At 45.5% G+C, this 21833-nt stretch overlaps 1 protein-coding gene across 3 annotated transcripts; it reads left to right on the top strand.

Moving 5' to 3' along the window:
• The first annotated feature begins 787 nt into the window (after positions 1–787).
• gatad2b (GATA zinc finger domain containing 2B) lies at positions 788–8362 on the top strand. Of its 3 annotated transcripts, none has more exons than XM_031586752.1 (9): positions 788–943; positions 3517–3645; positions 4267–4437; positions 4755–4823; positions 4928–5306; positions 5993–6195; positions 6849–7040; positions 7404–7614; positions 8138–8362. In XM_031586752.1, the coding sequence occupies exons 1-9, from the start codon at positions 839–841 to the stop codon at positions 8272–8274; spliced, it is 1596 nt and encodes a 531-aa protein (XP_031442612.1). In that variant the 5' UTR covers positions 788–838; the 3' UTR covers positions 8275–8362. The 3 variants fall into 3 exon arrangements, with proteins under 3 accessions (XP_031442612.1, XP_031442614.1, XP_031442613.1); XM_031586754.1 differs by having other exon boundaries at positions 4752–4823; positions 6849–6959; XM_031586753.2 differs by lacking the exon at positions 4755–4823.
• Positions 8363–21833: the final 13471 nt, after the last annotated feature.

Here is a 21833-nt window from a genome sequence, read left to right as displayed (position 1 = left end):
CCCCCCCCCCCCCCTCTCTGAAACATGCTCTCTCTGGAGGACTCTACAGAGGATAGACAAGCACCATGTGTCCTATGTGGACAGTATATATGCATGTCTGTGATGGTCATCATGAGCCAGATGTTTTAGTCATTTGAGGAGGACTTCATCACAGGCTTCTTCATGTCAGCCCCTCACTTGATAATGTTTTCTGAACTTTTGGTGGCTCTGAACAAACTAGTCGTATTCTTTCGACGAGTGACCTTTTTGACCTTGCTGCGCGTGACTGGACATGTTAGCAATAGTTTTGAATGGCTTGAGGCACATGCGTTTTAAAAAAAACCTCTGGGCCTACCAGTTCATACCGTGACAAGTAATCTCGGGATCTCTCTGTAATGAATTTTTAAATTCTATTTCTCCGTATGGATGGAGACAATGCGTGCATGTCAGGCAAGGTGCTTTCTAAGACACGACACTTTGTGAGAGAGGGAATCAGGCACGTTGGTGAGGAATAGTGAGAGAAGAGGGAGAAAGGAAAAGAACCATGAAGATTAAAAGCACAATTTAAAAAAACCAAGGGAAGGATAGAAGAATCAGAATAATGCAGATGTGACCACTCTATAGGGGTGCCCTGTAGGGCTTTAGGGGTATATGTTTGGGTGAGATGCATTGCTCTGTGAGGGTTGTATATTTACCCCAATTAGGCACCGCCTTAAAAGTTATCTCTGTGTGTGTGTGTGTGTGTGTGTGTGTGTGTGTGTGTGTGTGTGTGTGTGTGTGTGTGTGTGTGTGTGTGTGTGTGTGTGTGTGTGTGTGTGTGTGTGTGTGTCAGGGGAAGACGGGCGAGGAGCGTCAACAGATGATCAAGGCCCTGCGGGAGGAGCTGCGTCTGGAGGAGGCTCGGCTTGTGCTGCTCAAGAAGCTCCGCCAGAGCCAGATGCAGAAGGAGAACGTGGTCCAGAAGGTCAGTCACACACACACACACACACACACCCCTAACTGCTCCTCTCACACCACTGTCTCTACTCATGGGCCACCATCTTTGTCACGTCTCCCCCCTTACAGAGAAATGTGAATCTCAAAGGACTGGCTTGGTTAAAGGGTTCATGAATGGGAAGTCATAAGACCTGAGTAATGCCCCAGACGGGAAGCCCAGGGGTGTTAACACTAACTCAAGTTACCTCCGTGCACATACCCCTGTTTTCCTCTCTCGCCATCAGTATCATCACCATCAAATCTCTACACTCCCAACTATCCTTTTCTCATGCCCTCTCTTGTGCCAGTGTAATATCATTGCTATTCCTTGAAGGCACACTCGCCTTCATTCCGTGATAAGAAAAAAAAAGAAACATAGTGGACCGGCTTTAGGCTTGAATACGAGATGGAGAAAGTCTAAAAACATCTTGGCGCATTGAGAATTTTTCAGGGCAGTCTGGCTTTTCCATATGAGTTCACAAGCTGTCAGTGTTGCTGAAGAGGTGCTAGTCGTAACTAGACTTGGAGATGAAATAGCTATGCTTGAAAATTTGGTTCCTAAGTTCACTGCTCGTAGTTGGAAAGGCTATAGCCTTATCATTCATTATTATGACCAGTATCAGTAGTTACCGACCTATATAAACCTTTTACTACACCTTAATAATCTATTATTGCCCGTGTCAGTCAAGTCGGTCCCCCCCTTATAACCCCCACCTCATCCCATGCAACTCCATATTATCCCCATCATCAATCTTCACCCGCAGATACCCAACTTACCCAATGTCTTAACACCCTCTTATCTGCCCCTGTAGGTCCTTTAACCCTCATACGTCTCTAAATTACCCCTTTAACCCCCCTTACATCCTTATCACACTTTCACGCCCTCCTCTGAAGGTCCCCCTCCATGCCCCAACCCCATGCCCCGTGCTTAGCGGACGTTGAGAAGAGCGTATTGTGCTTTACAGGCGTATCGCTGCCTCCTAATTAGCCGGGCACAGATCCTCACCTGAAGCATGGGCCATGGTTGGTACCTGGCCGGAATACCAAGTGCTTCATTACAGATGCTTGTTATTGTAATGGGCTTATTAGGAGTGAAGTCTGCATACAAGGCACAAGAGGTGTGGAGGGGCTCAGGAATGAGCTTCTGTAGTCCTGCTGGACGTTGCGTCTGTCTACGCTCAGACGGGGTGAGGTATTTGCCAAGCTAAGCGTTCACATTCCTCGGCAGAGAATGTTTTATAGCGGACTTGTTTGGATTTGCTATTGGAACTCGTAACAGGAACGCAGCGTGTGTCTAATGTTTATCATAGTTTAGTATCTTCACTACCTACGTCTTGGCACTGCCATCCCTGTACAAAGTGCCACAGGGGACCATAGAAATGACTATAGGCATAAAACTATACAGAGAGGGGCTCTTTGGGGTTGTGTCCACATGTGAGCGCCCATATGAAATGAATGGGTGTGGTGGTGTTTCACTGTGATTGGCTCTTTTGACAAGAGCAGGCATATTACTCAATCATTGGATGGGCCAAACAAGAGAGTACCATGGCATCAGTTGCTATAGTAGGAGTTTGGAATGAGAGTTTTCTGTTGTGATGGACTGTGCTCATCGATTGGTCCTTCGAATCAGAACCACTGAACCACAATTTTCTGGAACCAAAACTGCAAGTTTTTTTTTTTTTTTTTTAATTTGTTTGTTTTTGTTTTGCAATATTGAATTTTAGACTTGTCCTCCATCCTTGTTAAATATTTAATATGGATTCACTAAGGACTGATTCAAAAGTAGAAAATGTTTATGAAAACACACACACACACACACACAGAGGGAGTTATTTAGCATTTGAAAGGCAGCAACTTTGCGATCAGATGCATAAACAACCAGGTCAGCCGGGGTAGCAGGCTGTGGTGGTGGTGGGGTGGGGGGGGGTCGTCCTCCAATACCATATCACACCTGCCTGCCATGTTTGCCCCAGCACTGTGACATTGAGATGCCTACTCCACACGTCCCATCTCACTTTAAGTAGTAACATCTCCGCTGTCCCCCTCTACACGTAGACACACACACACACACACACACACACACACACACACACACACATAACACAACTAATGAGTAAAATCAACAGGCTCAGTGCATTGTTAGCAGACCCACAGTTGACACACACACACACACACACAAAACACACACAAATCCTTCAACCCGTAAGCCATTGACTCTGAAGTCCCTCAGTCTTGGGCTGTCTACTTCGTTGGCATGCAGCTCACAGACAGTTAAGAGTGTAACTGATGTAGCTGCTGGTATTGATCCTGTGTTTTCAGGCTGCCGCGAGCTTTTCATTGGGCCTGATTTAATGTCCTTGACACTGGCTGGAAAGCAGTGCAGCGTTACTGCAGGGGGTGTTTAACCCTGCGTCTCTTTATGCCTCTTCGTTTCTCCAGCCCTCTCTCGTTCAGAATATATATCCATCTTTCTTTCTTTTCCCTTCTCTCTTTCTTTCTTTCTTTCTTTCTTTCTTTCTCTGCCTTTCTCTAATTTTCTCTCTCTCTTTCTGTTCCCCCCAGGTGCCGGTAGTCCAGAATGCCCCCTCTTCAGTGCAGCCCTCCCCCATGCACAGCCCTCAGGGTCTGGGCAAGATGCCCGTGAGACCAGGCCTGCACACCACAGAGCCCCAGAACCTCCGTACTGCACAGGTGTGTACGCAATGTGTGAGAGCGGTGGAGGGAGGAGCAGGAGGAGGAGGAGGAGGAGGAGGAGAGAGAGAGAACATGAAAGAGAGAATATGCGTGTTGTAAGCATTAGTTTGTGAAGATGGAATGAAGGCATAATGTTTGTGGTCTGCCATTTTAGGCTGTGCAATGCTTTAATATACTGTCTCCTATACTGCATACAGTAAAATTATATTTGACCAGATGAATTCCATTACTAGTCACTTGTGGGTCTGTGGTAGTATTTGCATGGGTGACCTCACATTACATTAGTAGATAATCCTATATTTTCCAGAAGTCTGTGCTCCTAAGAGTACATTCCCGTTGTCAAGGCACCCGCCATTAGGTGTGTCCTGGGCAGTTTGTTGATCTGGCTTTGTCCGTTCTTATTCCCAGTTCCTTACATATACACTTTTGCATAAGCTGGATTCCTCAATGACAAATGGGTGTCTGCTGACACCTAGTGGTCATATATGGTACTACACACCGTTAGTGATTCCCCATAGACACCAAGTGTAAAATAGTCAGCATGGTTTTGGCGTCAGTGGTCTCTCAGCCTCATACACCTCACATTAGATTGACATCCATCCCCATTTCCTGTTCCAGGGTCACACAGTGATCAGGTCAGCCACCAACGCCAATCTGCCCCCGATGATGATGTCACAGAGGGTTATTGCCCCCAACCCGGCACAGCTCCAGGGCCAAAGGCTGCCCTCCAAGCCTGGCATGGGCCGCCCATCTACAGGGGGCATGGGTAATGCTGTCAGCTACCAGCAGGTACTATCCGATCTCCGGTGTTTGTCATTGTCTCACACACACATGCTTACTCAGCAAGTCCTGCAATTGAGTCTTTTTCGTTACTGATATTTTGCTGTAACATAATGCTGTTCATTGTTTGCGAACAGTCATTACACACCACACACATTTCTTTTGTATACTTACATTTATGTGTAATCATTAAATATGTGTTAAAATGTATCTATAAGGCAGGCAGCACCTAGAGTGCTCGTTCCCTAGTTCATGAAAAGTCTTTTTAATTATTTCGAAGTAAACATCTGGATTTTGTTGGATTTTGTTTTTTTTGGGATTAGCAGCATTCATCAGCTAGGATGAACTTTTGGGTCAAATCAGCAGGCTTAGAGCATGGTTGGAGCAGAGACAAGGCAGGATTTTTACTCTTTGAACCTGCACATCTACACATATGTAACCACTTTCCTTTTGCTGACTAATATACCTTTTGTCTCTTTTACTCTTTATCTCAATACAGGCCACCAGCCAGCAGATGGCGGCCTCCCAGCGCTCGGCCTCCTCCTCGGCCATCTACATGAACCTGGCCCACATGCAGGCCGCGGGCGCGGCCGGGGTGGCCGGCGTCGGGGTCGGCGGAGTCGGGGGCGTGGGCGCCGTGAGTCCCTCCAGCATGCCCAGCGCCAACTCGGTGGCCTCCATGCAGGACCAGGCCAGCAGCCAGGCGGCGGCCAAGCTGGCCCTGCGCAAGCAGCTGGAGAAGACCCTGCTGGAGATCCCGCCGCCCAAGCCCCCCGCCCCGCTCCTCCACTTCCTGCCCTCGGCCGCCAACAGCGAGTTCATCTACATGGTGGGGCTGGAGGAGGTGGTCCAGAGCGTCATCGACAGCCAGCACCATGGTGAGAGAGGAGGACCACGGGAGGAGCAGTGGGCTTAGATTCATTTTAGTACATAGTAAGGAGGGAATGGGTAGAGCAGTAATGTTATAATAATCAAGGAGATCACCAAAAGAGAGAGAAATACAGCATAGAAATAGAGTGAGTTGCAGTGCAGCTGTATGTCTGTGCTCACTACTTCCTACTAATACCTGGTTTCTATGGTGTTCATTGCAGGGCATCCGTGCATCTTGTATTGAGAATGTATTGCACAGTCTTGGACTGATTGGCCAGATTGAACAAAGAGCTTCATTGCTTTCCTCTTCCGTCATTGATATTAAGCTTACTGTTGTGATGAGCAGCCAGGTCCATTGTGTGAAATTCAACATGTTCTATTTCTGTGGAGCACAGCAAGAAACTAACTGTAGAAATATGAGTCTGATGAAGTTAGATTAGTAGAGGGGGATGAGGAGTGGCGTTGGGGACTTGTTTAGTGGCAGCAGATGGGTGTCTGACATGGCAAGGTGGGAGGAGAAGGTTTAAATCTGGACCCCGCTGAAATATGGGTCTAGAGAGTGTATTAGAGGGACACCTGAGACTTGGGACGTCCTTCAGCCTGTCCAAGCCATATATGAACCTGCAGATTCCCTTCACAGTCTCTCTTTTGTGTGTGTGTGTGTGTGTGTGTGTGTGTGTGTGTGTGTCCTCAGGTAAGATGCGGGGCTCGTTGTCCAACACTGAGCCCTTCCACTGTGCCCAGTGCAAGACCGACTTCACTCCCCACTGGAAGCAGGAGAAGGGCGGGCGCATCCTCTGCGAGCAGTGCATGACGTCCAATCAGAAGAAGGCCCTGAAGGCCGAGCACACCAACCGGCTGAAGAACGCGTTCGTCAAGGCCCTGCAGCAGGAGCAGGTCAGTTGACCCACATGCAGCTCTCTTATTCGCTGTCAATGGCACCTCACAACCACATTGTGGCAAACCAGTTAACTTGATTTATAAGACATTTGCAGTGGCATGGCGGTCCACCCGACTGCATTTGACTGCACTGTTTTTGCAGTGTTGTTACTTCACAGCACTTGAAATTGATTTATTCACGCTCTGGAAAGTAACCAAAACCCTGATCATATGAGAGAGAGAGAGAGGAGAGCAACACCTGATGTTATTTTCAGTCCATTTAGCGCAGGCTGAGTCACTAGCTTCCTGGGAGAAACCCCCAGGGTGATAAATACCTGTGTGGAAATGCTTAGAGAGCTGTTTTGCGCTCTCTCTCTCTCTCTCTCTCTCTCTCTCTCTCTCTCTCTCTCTCTCTCTCTCTCTCTCTCTCTCTCACTCTCTCGGCACATCCTCGCTTTTTTTCCTCCCTTCCTTCCTCCCTTCCTTCCTCCCTTCCTTCTTTTACCCTCCATCTCTTCTCTTCCTGCCCTTTTAAGTGGCTTCTCTCTCTCTTCTCCCTCCCTTCCCTCCCTTCATCATCTCCCTTTGTCCGCTCTCTCCCTCTTCCTCTGTCTTCTCTTCCTCGTCCTCGTCCCTTAATTCTTTCTCTTTTCCGTCCACTCTGTGTGCAGGAGATTGAGCAGAGGCTTCAGAAGCAGGCCGCCCTGTCCCCGAGCACCGCCCAGACGGTCAGTAGTGTGAGCAAGGCAGAGACCATGATCCGGCACCATGCCCTCCGACAGGTAACTCCCCAGCATCAACTCCACAAATCACTGGCTTTGGGTTCTTTGAAAACACTAGAGGTTCTACATCGATCCATGTTGGTAAGTAGGGTTCTTAAGGCTCATTAAGGTCTTTTTTTATTATTATTATTATTATTATTATTATTATTATTATTTTAGTTCAACAAAGTGTTCAAAAGCATTTCATCTTAGGGTTTGTATGGTCCCACAAATTCAGCTTAGCTGCCAGTAGTCTGTCTAGACTTCCATTTGTAGTTAGCCTCTTCAGTGAAGAGTCCAGCCTTTCAGAGTGTCTTGATGTCTACCCCTTAACCATACAATGGGGGCCTATGTGAAAACCATCTCATCCTAAATTGGTCCTCCCATCCTTTGCTTTTTCCCTCTCTCCTCCCCCCCACTTCTCCCCCACTCTACTCCCCTCTTTCCTCCCTCCCCAACCCCAAGGCTCCTCAGCCCCAGGCAGCCGCTCTGCAGCGAAGCTTGTCCAGCTCGGCGCGGGGCGTCCTGTCTAACTTCGCCCAGGCCTCCCAGCTGCAGGTGGCCAGCGGCCTGCTGGGGATGGCAGGGAAGCACTGTGGCGGAGGAGGGGGCGGCGGAGGGGGCGGCAGCAGCCGAAGCCAGCATGACAGCCACAGGCAGATCTACAACATCCCCGGTGAGGAGAGAGAGAGAAAGAGAGAGAGAGTGAGGGTGTGTGTGTAAGAAAGAGAATGAGATTCTTTCAGCTGTCACCACAGTTCATTCCTCCTTGCCAAACTTTTCTTCCCCCTCTTTCACATCTCTCTGCTGCCCTGACGTTTCTCCTTCCTGCCTTCAACCTGTCCAGTTAGCTTGTGTGTCGATTTCTTTTTTTTCATCTTTTGTTTTCCTCTTCCTCATCTTTTGGATGCTTTTACATTCAACTTCTTCTTTCTGGCAGTCTCCCGCATCTCCCTCTCCATTCCCCCCCCCCCCCCCCCCCCCCACACACACACACACACACACACACACACACACACACACACACACACACACACACACACACACACACACACACACACACACACACACACACAACCACACACCCTTTGCCCCTTTCTTTTGTCTCCTCTCCCACTTCCTCATTCTCTTGCCCTGGCATTGCCCCCCTCCCCTACCTCCCCATCACTCACTCTCTGTTGTCCTCTCCCCCCCTGCAGGACTGAACATTGCCTATCTGAATCCAGGAGCAGTGGGGGGCCACAAAGGCTCCAGCCTAGCAGACCGGCAGCGGGAGTACCTGCTGGACATGATCCCGCCTCGGTCCATATCGCAGTCCATCACCGGACAGAAATGAGCTCCACCAGGAACCGGACCATCTCCCCCCATGACCCCTCTGCCCCTCCTTTTCCTCAAATATACCCCCCTACCCCCAAACCCCCACCCCCCCCAGCCTACACCCAACCCCACACACACAACTGCCCCCCACCCCTACCCCACCAGCACCATCGCCCGCCATCTCCCTCCCATCGCATGCAGTGCCTGTCCGTGTGCCTACCCAGCTAACCCATGAGAAATGACACAATCAGCAGCCTGTCAGTAGACACCAAACTGTTCAGTGCATCTCAACTCTTTAACTCTCTTTTAAACTATAGCAAAATCTCTATATCGTTATTATTGCAACTATTATTGCTGTCGTTATTGCAACTACCTTTATTATCATCACTATTATTATTATTATTATTGTTGTTGCTTCTGTTACACTTATTCTTATCACATCTCTCTTTAGGTATCCATTTTCTTTTGCATTTTATTTATTTCTTTTGTAAGAGGGAGGGTACTAGATGCAGGGTCACACAAAGAATATTTTTCAGCTTTGTCTTTTGACTTCATGTCACTGTCTTTTGCCTTTCGTTCATATTCTGCCCAGATGAAGTACTTACTGGTATTTACTTTCTTCAGAATTGAAGCCCACCTCTGTGCTTCTGATACCTATGCCACTCTGGAGCACTGCTCCGGTGCTCAGACTCGTAGGTAAGCCAGTGGCAGAGACTCATCTTGCAGCTAAAACCAACCTTTGTAAAAGGCTCAACGATATGCATACAAAGAGCCGTTGTAATGATGCAACCTTGCTGGTCCTGCCCAGGAACAGGTCACAAGTTTAATCAAGGGCCCTTTTTATAAAGTATATGACCTTTTTTTTTTTTATATGAATCTATGGAAGGTTTAAATACCATCACGTGCACGCAGCGGAGCGGTTTGGAAGTGAATGCAAGTGCACCGTAGCGGTGTTGAGCAAACATGGAGTTAACATGGAAAAGAAAACTGGCATCCCATATCCTTGCTGAGCACTTGACATACCGGTTTCTGTCTGACTGCATGCTCTTCACTCTTTCTACTCCTTTGGTTGTTTTTGTTTTTTGTGTTTGGCAAAAAACAGGAGGGAGTTCAAGAGTGAGTTCAAGGGGCCAAGAGAGAATTGGAGGGACAATTTCATTGCCACCACCATGAGCTGTTAATCCCAGAATACCATTATTTAGTAGTTTTGATTGTCTTTTTTTTGTTGTTGTTGTTTTAACGGCGTCTCCTTTTGAAGCGGTTGTGTATCTGAAAGGTACGTGCCCTTGGAGACGATAAAATCACCATATTGAGATAGAGAAACTATTTCAAGATCTAAATGGACTATGTATAGATTGTTAGCATTAAGAGATGGATTTTTATGAGAAGGAGATGGATATATCTATTGTTGCGGAGACGTAGAGCAATCAGCGTGTGAAGCAGTGCACGGGAGTTGTCTCGTCCTTGAGGTAGCACTTTTCTTGTTCATTTGAAATAGGAAGAACGGTTTTGACTAAACAGGATTATCGGAATGTCATGGTTTATACGACCCCCCCCCCACGTAAAAAAAAAAGTGTGGACGTCATCGAATCGTTCGTCAGAAAGTCACGAGAGACTCTTTGAGTGTTGTGCACTGAATTGTAACAAATTTGGTATATGTCTTTGTTTTTTCCTTTTCCATTGATGTCCCTACCCCATCATATTCTTGGCACAACAATACATTGCTTTTGTTTGGAGAGGAGGGTTTGCTCTTGTCTAGTAAGAGTTTTAAGTGAGAGATCACTGACCCATCTTTCACCGATAAACATACCCTCTTCTGTACTCCAATGCATTTCAGGTGAAGAATCCCTGGATGACCTATTTCAGGGCCTCCTTCACATCTAGCAGTTAAAGCAGTGTTTAGTCGTAATGCAGTATTATAAAAGGGGACGAACAACAAAGCGACTTACTCTTAACTGGGTTTGCTGCGTCGCCAGATCAGGACGCGGTTTCCTAAAAGCATCGTACTGCTGCAATCACCAGGAAACTGACTGGGGACCGTTGTGACATACTGTTCATTCAAGCGTTCGTTGTAGAAATGTAATTCTTCAGGGCCCAGAGAAGGATTCTGGTGCTCGAGCACTTTGCTTGCAGTCCTTCAGTGTTTCTCTGGTTTTGCATTTACTTAGCGTAAAAGCTCAAGTAACCAAGCAAAGTGTCGATACAGAGAAGCCTCAGAGGTAGAGGGTCAGTTTGGACTTGAAATCAGGTTTTTTTTTTAGGTTCACAAAGCTGTTGAGGCCAGGAGGAACCAAAGGATGTAGTAGTGTGGTGATGTTTTCTCAGCAACGTGTGTTTCCAACTAGCCTGGTCATATGCGAGGAGAGCAGAGGGGAAGTATGTTCAAGTGGAGGGACAGAGTGCAGTTTTGAGGATGCTTGAAAGGTTTTTTTTTAATTAAAATTAATCCAAAAGGATATCCCCAAGGACAGCACATCGTTTCTGGTAAGGTCACCTGTTTGATAGCAATTTCAAACGCTGCTAGGTCTCTTAGGTTTGGTGATGAGGGCGTATGCTATTGCGTATGTCAAGGGCATATGCTATTGCGTATGTCAAGGGCGTATGCTACTTGTAGCTTGAGGTGAAGTAAGATGCAAGACCCAAACCCAGTCATTTCAGAACTACCTTGATTTTGATTGGCAGGTGCAATATTAGCTGTTAGAAAGTTTACGCTCCGAAGAGATTTAGTTGAGGTGTTCATTTCTTCTTTTATACTGATTTTTTTCCGGCGTGTCCTTCTAATTGGGTAGACGGTAATCTCATGATCTGGGTTACATTTCCACTAAAGGACCTTCTCCCCTCATCGTTTTTTGGCGCTTTACCTTGTCTTATGTTTTTTTTTTATGTTAGCAGTGTTTTGAAAGCACTGTAAAACTTGTATATTAATGTCCCTTACTTCTCTCTTGCGCTCTCTTGCAGACTATAATAGATGCATCCATATACATTATGTTAATATCAACCAGAAAAAAAAAACTTTTGAAAATGTAATTTTCTAGTATTTTGAAATGTTACATTTCTTTTTGCTGGCTCTTCAGTTAAGTTCTTATTTTGTTTGATCATTTCATTTATTGATTTTTAAAATGAAATTTAATCAAGCAAAAAAAAAATTGTATGAATTTCAAAATAAAAACGGCACGATATTTGCTAGGTGAGAAGTAATAATGACTTATTGTACATATGCTTTTTTTTCCCTCTCCCTTGAATTAAAAAATGAACTGAAATTGAAAAATGGTTGTATATTGTGTAGAAAAGCAAGCAAAAAAGCCATGGATATTGTGAAGCTTGTCATTTCGTTTTGTGATCACTGTGTGTTATTGTGTAACAAAATGTGCAAAACGTACAGGATTATTACAATTCTCCTGGTTTTGGATAATTTGCTTTTTTGTTTTTTGTTTTCAAATGAGCTCTTTAGGTGCTTTTTTGCCCTGGCTGTATGTTTTTTGTAGTGTGTAGAGTTTGAAGATTAAAAAAAGAAAAAAAAACATTATTGCTCAGCCACAGCATTTGATCCAAGCCAAAGTCCCGTGGGCTGAGGCCTATAGGACATTCCTCAACGTGTTGTGTGTGTGTGTGTGTGTTCGTTCCTCTTCATTTAATTTCTGTCAGTAACGACAGAGACATTCAGTGAAATGTACACCTTTGTTTATCTAGAAAATCCATGCAGTGTGTGTGTGTGTGTGTGTGTGTGTGTGTGTGTGTGTGTGTGTGTGTGTGTGTGTGTGTGTGTGTGTGTGTGTGTGTGTGTGTGTGTGTGTGTGGTTTTTTTTTGTTTGTTTTTTTTTTGTCTTTGAGGACTTGGAGTGGATCAAACATTTGACAGTATTACACTCTATTGCCTGCACTCGACCAAGTCCGAAGCACTCACCGGTAAATGCAAACGGAAATAAGCAAACGATAAATACAATGAAGCATGCAAAATTTGACAAGTTCAGCTGTGTTCAAAACAGGGTTTTGTGGACCCTACAGGGCAGATCTTGTATATTCTTCTTAGTCTTTGTTTTTCTAATTTTTTTAAATCGAAAAGTTGTTCGTAGTCCTTTTGAACCAAGCTATTGGTTGTAAAACACATCTCAATTATTTTCACTCTACAATTGAAAAAAAAAAAAAAAAATGTATACATAGTATACATTTTTTATTTTATGAAAACAATTTGCTTTGAATTTTCTTTTTTCCTTTTCAAGGTCAAATGCTTACTTCCTTTAGTCTGTAAAAATGTTGAAAAAGTATTAGAAAGGAAAACACTGCAAGTGTTAAATAAAAGGATGCCATTGAGAATGCAGTCTGCAAACTCTCCACTCAGACAATCAGCTAGTGTGGGAAGTGTTGCGGTCACGGCCATGGATTGCTTCTCTTTTCTACCTATCTGCTCTATTTACCCTGACCATATTTCCTCAGTCTTTTTTTCATGTAGTATTATGTTGTACACTCATTTGGGATGATGGCAATCTCCTCCAAAAGTACAAGTACCTTTTTTTTAAGGAGAAAGGTGACAATACAGTTGGGATTGTCTTTTAGTTTTCTTCATAAGAAGTCAACTTTTTGATTAATTTTTTTCTTTAACTGAATAAGCTGCATTAGCTAGGATTTCAGTACAATGGATGTCGGCATATTGTGAATCCCATTTGTTAAAAACACAAACATTAAGAAAACAATTGCAATGGAGTTGTTTAGAATGTGTATGATTTGAAATGGACCTTTGTGGAATGACTTCAGAATTCGGAGGCAAAAATATTCAAGTCCTTTCTTTGTCAACATTTTATTTTTCATTTTCATTTGGGAAATGAATCCAGACCTTTTGCACATCCTTGATATTTAACTGTCAAAAAAAAAAAAAACTGAAAATGGAGATTGAAAAAAAAAAAGCTGTTTGATTACTGCCGGTTGATTAACAAAAATTATGCATTGACTGAAAAAATAAGCTAATTTTGGAGGAAATAACTTTGTAATATTTATCTCTTGCAAGCTATGTTTAATAAAGGATGGAACAGTTTACCTTTTTGAGAATGTTGTCATTTTTTACTCGTCAAATCAGCTGTCCTTCATCTGTTTTTTTTTTTTTTTTTAAATGTCTCCCCCTCTAAGAAGCTCATCTGCTCGTTCTCATTGTGTGAATTCATACACAATTCAAGCAACAGGCGGAGCCTCCTGCAATCATGTTTGGTCTGCCCCAGCTTTGTTTACTGGCCCCAGTGTCCTTCTTGGCACCATTGTCTCACGAGTGGGACCAATTCATCAAAAAAGGCACACTCTGTCCACTCGCTGTTGCCATGGGAACAGAAAAGTCATGCTGATATACTGCACCTGGCCTCACGGAGTTTGGGAACAACATGCTGGTGCTTACCCCAGTTTTCAACCCTATGAGAGCTACGCCGCCTACTCCAAAAGGCATCTTGGCATGCTTACTGGAGGGACAGGGGTATAAAAACAGATTCAAGTCCAATTTGCTTTTGTTTCTTCTCACAATTCTATTGTCCATCTACAGGCTGTGTCTCTCTTCTCCGGCTTCTTTTCTAGATCCTTCTTTAGGCTTCTGAATATACGCTGATGCTGAAAGCGCCACCTAAGCTTCTTGTCCTCTTCCCTAGAGGGAGCCGGTTGGCTCACACATCAATGAGGCTTTTGTGAAGTACCTGTGTTTGGTTTGGTCAGGCTGTTGTTTTCACACCCTACAGCAGACAATGTTATCCCTTTCTCCCTTTGTTGTTGCGTAACTCTTTTTCACTTTTCTCCATGGGGTAGTGTTCCATTCATCTTTTATGAACACATTTCCAAGATGGTATCTTCCTGTGAATCATTTGGCAAGACGGCTTTTCAGTTTCTTCATCTAGTAACCATTGTTCCAACGTTTCGCCTTGTCTTGCGAAACGAGTTGTCGAATTCAGGAGTGGTGTTGCAAATTTGAGTTTAGCTTTAAAAACATTCTGTCATTCATGAATTGTTCATCATTAAAACCACCCTGTAGTTTGATGTTATTATGGTGAATGCATATGTAGAACCTGTGGCTCTGGACCTCTATGTAATATCTCTGAATCACACAGTCTTGTTCACACAGTGAGCCTGAGTCTATCTAGACATAGTGGATGGCTATCAGATCGTTTAAAAACAAAACGTCTCAGTGCTCTGGAAATGGCTTGTTTCCCAAGATGTATTGGGTGACAGATTGTTATCCAAACCCACAAACTACACTTGGAATTTTATTTGAGAGGTGCATTTCATCCACATGATGACCATGTTTAAAATGCAGGCTTTGATAAAACATCCAGATCGCCTCAAGGGTGAAAAATTGCTCCGTGCAATACCTGGCAGAAGAGCCACATGCCTCCTATCTTATCTCCCTAGCTCTGAGAGTATACACTCAGCTGTGTATATATAAGGCTCAGTGGCAGAGCAAAGCAACATCAGTTTACAGAGTGGTATTCATTTAATCATCAGAATGGACCCAGTGTGGATTGCATACATTCCTCCAAGAGTTCACCAGGAGAGCGAGAGAAGAGGACTCTGGGACTGTGACTTTGTTGTGATGTGATGTTGTACTGTTTGTCAACACCCTCCATTTTAACCTGTGAAACGTATTTGATCTGACTGAACTCAAGCAAAATGCATGCACACCCACACGCAAGCACACACACACAGACACACACATACACATACACACATCTGTGTGCAACTCACCCCTGTCCCTCCACTCACACACTGACAGACTCCCTTTCAAAATAAATGACAGCCAGCTATGGCAGTGATGGAGGTTTCCCCATATACCCCAGTATTCCCTTGTTCAATGTAACTTCAATGAGCACGCACACGCTCTCCCTGCCATCTCACGCCTCAGACGTTTACTTCATCCCACCAGCCCCAACACATTGTTGACACAGGTGCTTGAGCTCCAGTCTCTACAACACATAGCAGATCTCAAGGGAGATGAGTTTGACAGGCCAGTAAATGAAACCTTATTATCCATCTTCGTGTTTGCGACTGGTGTTATTAGGTGATATTTCACAAATTGGTCTCTATGCAGTCATACGTGTGGTATGTGCCCAACCATCAGCTCACACAGCAGTTCATAAATACCAGTTTGGAGAAGTCACCCTATTCATTTAGCACAGGGTGCTTCATCACAGCATATACTTTGCTCACAGTCGGCCTGGGTTGTGAAATGGCAGGTGATGTATTGCGACATGCGAGTGTTGAGTGTTTACTGAAAACACGTCTGCCGTTTTTTTATTCCAGGAATTCCAGGCACAAATAGATCCCTGTCCCGTCCTCCCACACGGACTCCTTCCCTCTCACCCGGCGGAGTTGAACTTTGCCTGTTTTCTGTGTAGATTAACGTTCCGCCCACTTGTTCCTTTAGGTCCTCCGGGTTTTCATCATCATCATCATTCTTGGAGGATGTGTGTCTGTTTATGTGTGTGTGTGTGTGTGTGTGTGTGTGTGTGTGAGTGCATGAGGGGGAGAGGCAGTTCCAGTGGTCTCTGGTGGGCTGTGATATAGGGGACTTGGAGTGTAGAGGAGGGACCATTCTCCCCGCTGCTCCCTCCACACAGCTCCCCCCAGCTCCTCCAGCCTCCACGTGAGGAGGTTTCACAGCTTGGCTCCCCGCACTCCACACTCAGTCACCTAACTCATGCCGGCTCAGTCTTTAACCTCCCTTCAGAAGGAGTTGCACCGTATCCCATAGGCTCTTAAAAACCCGTTCTCTGGTTTATTATTTTAACATGTCTTTACCTCTCATATTTTAGCTGTTAAGAAGTGAAACAGTAACTTCTTAGAGCTCCTGAAAACCGCAACAAACTTACCTACACAATTATGAACTGAGGCATTGAAATGGCCGATGAACGTCAGTGTGAATATCGCATACATGGCACTTTTCTGGTTTCCCTGTTAGGTGTATTTGACTGTACACATACATGGCGTCAACACAACTGTATGTTAAGAGACCATAAACCTAGACAGCAATTTGTTTGAAGGAAAAGGTTTATATGAATACACCAGCAGCATGTATTTTACTTGTGGCTTGTAGCAACAGTAGCAGCAGCAGCAATGCTTCTGTTCAATACATTTTTGCTGCAGTTTGTATCTGCATTTGAAAATAGATCTAATGTGACCCAAAAGGCTAAATCCACAGCAACGTAACATCATAACACATAGATACATAACGACTTCTTCTATTAAGTCTTATCAGAGAGAACATTTGTCAGTTCATTGTGAGTGAACACTTTCTCTGGTTTGTTTTGATCTTGTTTTGATCTCTCCACAGACTAAACACAGAGCAGCCCAGCCTAAGTCAACACATTCCCTGGCTGAGGGACTGTTCTCACCACATCACTGTCCTGCAGTCGTGTTCCCCTTCATTTTTGGCAGACGGGGCTCGTTGGTGGGGACCGAGCTGGCACCCTTTTAGAGCCCTCACTGTCACAGCTGTGGGACACCTCGCATACACCCCACCCCCCAAATCTGACCTCACATGGGGCCAACAGAGGGGAGGACAACAGTCTCACGTCTGTCTCATAGTCACTCTTTGTCCCTTTCATTCACATATTTTTCTCCCTTATTTTTGTACATGCAAAATGTAGCATATTTTATTATGCATATGTTTTAGATATGATAGTCCTTTTATAAGTCTATTTCAAGTGCTGATTGTGCCTGTCTAATTACCATTTTAAAACGGCATCAATTGGACTGAAAAGCAGCACACTATTTGATCCATGTTGTAAATTGCATTGAAAATGTTGAACCCAGTGCTGTGAATCCCTCTCACTCTCACTCCCCCACTAGAGGGCAGCACTAAATCAGTCTCTGCTGAGGCAGGAACCTTGGGTGCCGAAGGTTCTAGAACCAGTGTTACCTACACAAATGAACAGGAGACAAGGGTTCTTATTTACAGTATTTTCTTTCTGTGTCTAAGCCTTTGTTGAGCTCATGAAATCAAGGTAGGTACCAAATTCCTCCAAAAAGAAACAAGTGCTTCCAATATTTAACAACACCACAGCCGGTGAGACACAATAAAGAGGATCCTATGATAAGATATCCCTGTTAGTCCACTCCATCATCTGTAGGGGTGATAGGAAGCGTCCTGCCCTCTCCCTACCCTTTAGTCTATCTCGTTCTCATACCCTATGTGGAGGAGTGCCGCTAGTGAGGATGATGGGGGAGTGCATTGCCCCCCTCCGCAGGTGCCAGGAGCGGCACAGTCCGACCCCATTCCCAGCGCCTGAATTCTTCAGGTCAGCCTTTTCCTGGTGTCAGCAAGTTGTCTGCATCCTAAATCCCTTTCTCTCACACACGTACACACACACACACACACCCATACACACACACACACTCTCTCTCTCTCTCTCTCTCTCTTTCTCTCTCTCTCACACACACACAGACACACAGACACACACACACACTTTCTCCCCTTGTTATTTTCCCTCCTGTCAACCCTTTTTGCACCATTCCAAGTGTTCCATCTGCGGCTGATGTTTTATGTACCAGATGCTCAGCCATCCCACTGCCTCCTCACTTCAAGGTAACACACTCATCTTACGCAACAGAAGTCACTAGGGTCTCGAAACACACTCCACCGGGGGGGAGGCCGCCTCCCTTTTAAGGCCTTCAAGGTACTACAAGGCCGTTTCTGATGTCACAAGAAATAAGATCTGCGATCCAGATAAATGAGGAATGTGGTTCCCTCTTTCTGCAGGAGTGCACCATGGGAAGCCCGGTGGAGGACCGAGGACGTGGGTAACTGATATGATGAGGAGGAGGCCTGAGTGGGTCTGATGAGAATGAATTAGTACTGCAGTAAGAGCACAGTACTCTGTCTGCTGCTATCTGCCAGGTGTGGAGTTACAGGGCTAAAATGTGTGTGTATGTGTATGTATGTGTGTGTAGACTGCCATATGTGTGTTTGTGTGTGTGTGTCAGTGGACTACTGTGTGTATGTGTGTGCGTGTGTGAGTGTGTGCGTGCATGTGTGTGCGTGCGTGTGTGTGGATGTGCGCGTGTGTGTGCGGCGTGTGTGTGTGGGTTGTGTGTGTGTGTGCGTGCGCGCGCGTGCGCGTCTCCGTCTTTTATGCCCTGCGGCATCAACAATGTTCCATGCCTCTCCCTGGACCTCAAGTGCTCTGCCCTGGGCATTACCAGTCACTTAGAAGGCACTACAGAAACCCTAGAAGTTCTCAGTCCATCTCAGAACTCTATCTACCAAGGGAATCGGATTATGTTGTGATGCTTTCATGCAAGTAATTTCTTTTGTTCTCAGTGGACATGACTTTGAGGGGGGATGCTTGTGAGACACTAGTCTGGAGAAGATCATAATGAGATACTAATCGAGGAACAGAGAACAAAAGAAGAGACTAGCTTTGATATTGATCCCTGAATTGTTTCTCCATAATGGTCCTGCAGAGAGAGACCATTTTCATTTTCATGTAGAGACAATGGGTGTGTGGAGCCTTAATGTACAACAAAGCAATGATACACATCATATGTGCAAATACTGCCGACTGCACTGAAAGGGATCGTTTACCTATTGATGTTTTCACCTCTGTGTCACTGTGGAGCCTCAATGCACAGGAGTGATTCATAGACACTCATTGGCGACACACCCGCTGTTTAGCACTCAAGGCCCAGGTGTTTCGGGGCGGGGACGTCTCCCAGAGGGAGGGGGGTCACGGCACACCGACCCGTGTTGATGTGATGTACGGGGTCAAAGGTAAGGTCTCTCAGGAAATGCTGATTGTTTGTGACCATGATTTTATGGCCCTTGTTTCCTCACCACATAACCCCCACCCCCGACACACACACACCCCTCAGTGTCAGGGCACCATTCGGTCACCTAGCTTTGACGATCTACGCTTCCCTCTAACAGCGCATGCAAAAGAATGTTCTTTCTGTCGCTATCAGCGTATTAAACACACATGGTCGTCCTGTGCTAGCTATTGCTTGTGTGTGCATGTAAATTGCATTTAACAACCTACTGAAAGGCTACCTTTTTATTCCCTTTTCCCCATTTTTACTTTGAGTTCTCAGGCCCAACATACATACACTGGTCACGAGGCAACACAGTACCAGTCATTTATGTGCAGTTCCTTTTAGCATGTCCTCCAGTGTACGAGTCTCCCTCCCTACATCAACTGGCGATACCGTGAATAGATCTTTTTGTGTCCCTGTATATGTGTGCTCCTAGGGGACTTGAATGTATGACCTCCGCAGCGCTAATGCCACCCTCTACCAGCTCAGGCAAGGGCACATCTATCACCCTCTTCTCCTAGAGGATGTCCCATGACCGGCCATGGCTGTCCTGGACTCCATGGGGAAACTAAGACTCTTTCAAGGTTAACCCAGTTGCTATCTGTTTTTTGTTTTTTTTTCGAATAAGGGGAACAACAGAACATTGTTTAGTCTTTGTGCTGGCCCTCTCTTTTTTCTTTTGTTTCTCGCTCACTCCTCTTTTCTCTCCCATCCTTCCCTGAGATAGTGCATCTAAAGAATTCTGGGAATCTGACTGAATAGTCCTTGCAGCGACATGTCTCAGGAGGTGGAATCAAAAATAGTGCTGTGGAAAGGGGGGCATTGGGAAAATCAAGTGGGTGTGTGTGTGTGTGAAAGAGAAAGAAATAAAGAAAGTGAGTGTATGTGTCTGTGTGTGTGTGTTTGCATGTAGGGGTGTGTGTGTGGGTGTGTGTGTGTGTGCTTGTGTGTGTGTGTGTGTGTGTGTCTGTGTGTCTTTTTTGGGGGTATTGGGTCAAAGCCAGCAACTAGGCCATATCTCCTAGACCTTATCTCTTCACAATTTGTTTCTTCCCAGACAGGTTATCATTTTGCCTGATCACCTATCTCACCATCCTGACAGGCAGTAAATGAATGACCCAGGAAACTCAGATTATCTAATTGTTCTATTGATTTGCCATTAAGTAGATTTTCATAGTGTTTTGGGGGGTGGGGGGGGGGAGGGCAGTCATTCCAAATATGTTCTGTCTCAGCATCATATATTAACCCAACACCTCAGATGCAGTGATAAGATATGACCCGGGGAGCAGGTGTTGTCACCGAGTATGGATTCCTCCTCGAGGGATCAATGACAGATGACAGCAAGAGAGGGGAAAGAGAAAGAGAGAGAGAGAGAGAGAGAGAGAGAGAGAGAGAGATCGACTTACTTTTTAATAAAAAAAAAATCCTGCATTTAAAAAGATTATTTTTTTAATCAAAGGCGCTCATGTTACTAGGTAGAAACCAGTCCTCCAGTCATTCATTGTCACAGTCGTTTACCTTATATCTCCGTAAATAGGCCACATTATCTGTTTGTTTGCAATACACGTAGAGAAAAAGAGAGTGAGAGAGGAGGAAAGCACAGACTGTCAGTGGCCAAGGTCTGATCTGTCCTGAAAGGACACAGAAGGAGCCTCTGGCAGAGCGAGTGTGTGTGTATGGAGTAGAGACCCTGGCAGAGCAAGTGTGTGTGTGTGTGTGTGTGTGTGTGTGTGTGTGTGTGTGTGTGTGTGTGTGTGTGTGTGTGTGTGTGTGTGTGTGTGTGTGTGTGAGGAGTAGGGCCTGAGTCATCAGCATGCCTGCCCGCGGCTGCCAAACACACCATCCTTGAGGCTGATAAAACAGAAATGCCACTGTACCGCGTCTCCAAGGTAGTCTGTTAAACAATGACACAAGCGCAGGGAGGGCAGGCTGTTTTTATATTGGAGAAATGGCCGTCACCAGGGAGAGGCAGGAACAGGGCCATGACTCACCCAAAGACAAACTGAGATGAATGGGGAGATAAGACAGCGCCTAGGTAATGCCTGTGAAATGTATTGCAGTCACCTGCAACTATGCCAGGCATGTCCGTTCAGACATCGTAATCTATATCATTTTAGCGGGCAAACCCTTAGACACCATTTGTTTCTCTCTCTTTATTTGCCTGATGTGTCTAAGTGTCCTCCCTCATCTCTCACTCTGGAACAGAAAAACAGGCCCCCACCACACACACACACACACACACACACACACACACACACACACACACACACACACACACACACACACACACACACCACCCCTCTATATCTCAACAGGAAGCTTCCGTCAGTCACCATGGCGACCACGGGCAGCCTCGGCATTGCAACATGATGCTGTTTTTTCCGACGGGCGTCCATGAGGACGCACTCCCTGCCCCTGCCTGAAAGCCCCTGAAGCTGAAGCTCTCGGCTGCCTGTCACAATCCCCCGACTGTGGCTGTTCTGGCCAACAAACAATGGCTTTCCACAGAGTGACCCCTCTTACCCGCACCACCACCCCACCCCACCCAACCTCACACACACACACACACACACACACACACACATCAGTCAATCCAACACGGGCCATCCACACCACAGATAGGGGTCTGCTGCGGGAATCCTTCCAATGCTGGAGTACACAAACACTTGAGAGCTGGAAGCAAAAGAGGTCAACAACTTTCTTCTTTTTTTTTTTTTTTTACAACTGAGACCGACTGAAAGACAAGGAGGGCAGACTAGAGAGAAGAGACGGAGGAGAAAGAACAAAGATGGATGAGAAAGATGC

Source organism: Clupea harengus, chromosome 19 (genome assembly GCF_900700415.2).
Source record: "Clupea harengus chromosome 19, Ch_v2.0.2, whole genome shotgun sequence".
Classification (NCBI taxonomy): domain Eukaryota; kingdom Metazoa; phylum Chordata; class Actinopteri; order Clupeiformes; family Clupeidae; genus Clupea; species Clupea harengus.
Note: the sequence above shows the minus strand (reverse complement) of the source record. Positions and strands in the feature narration are given on the sequence as shown.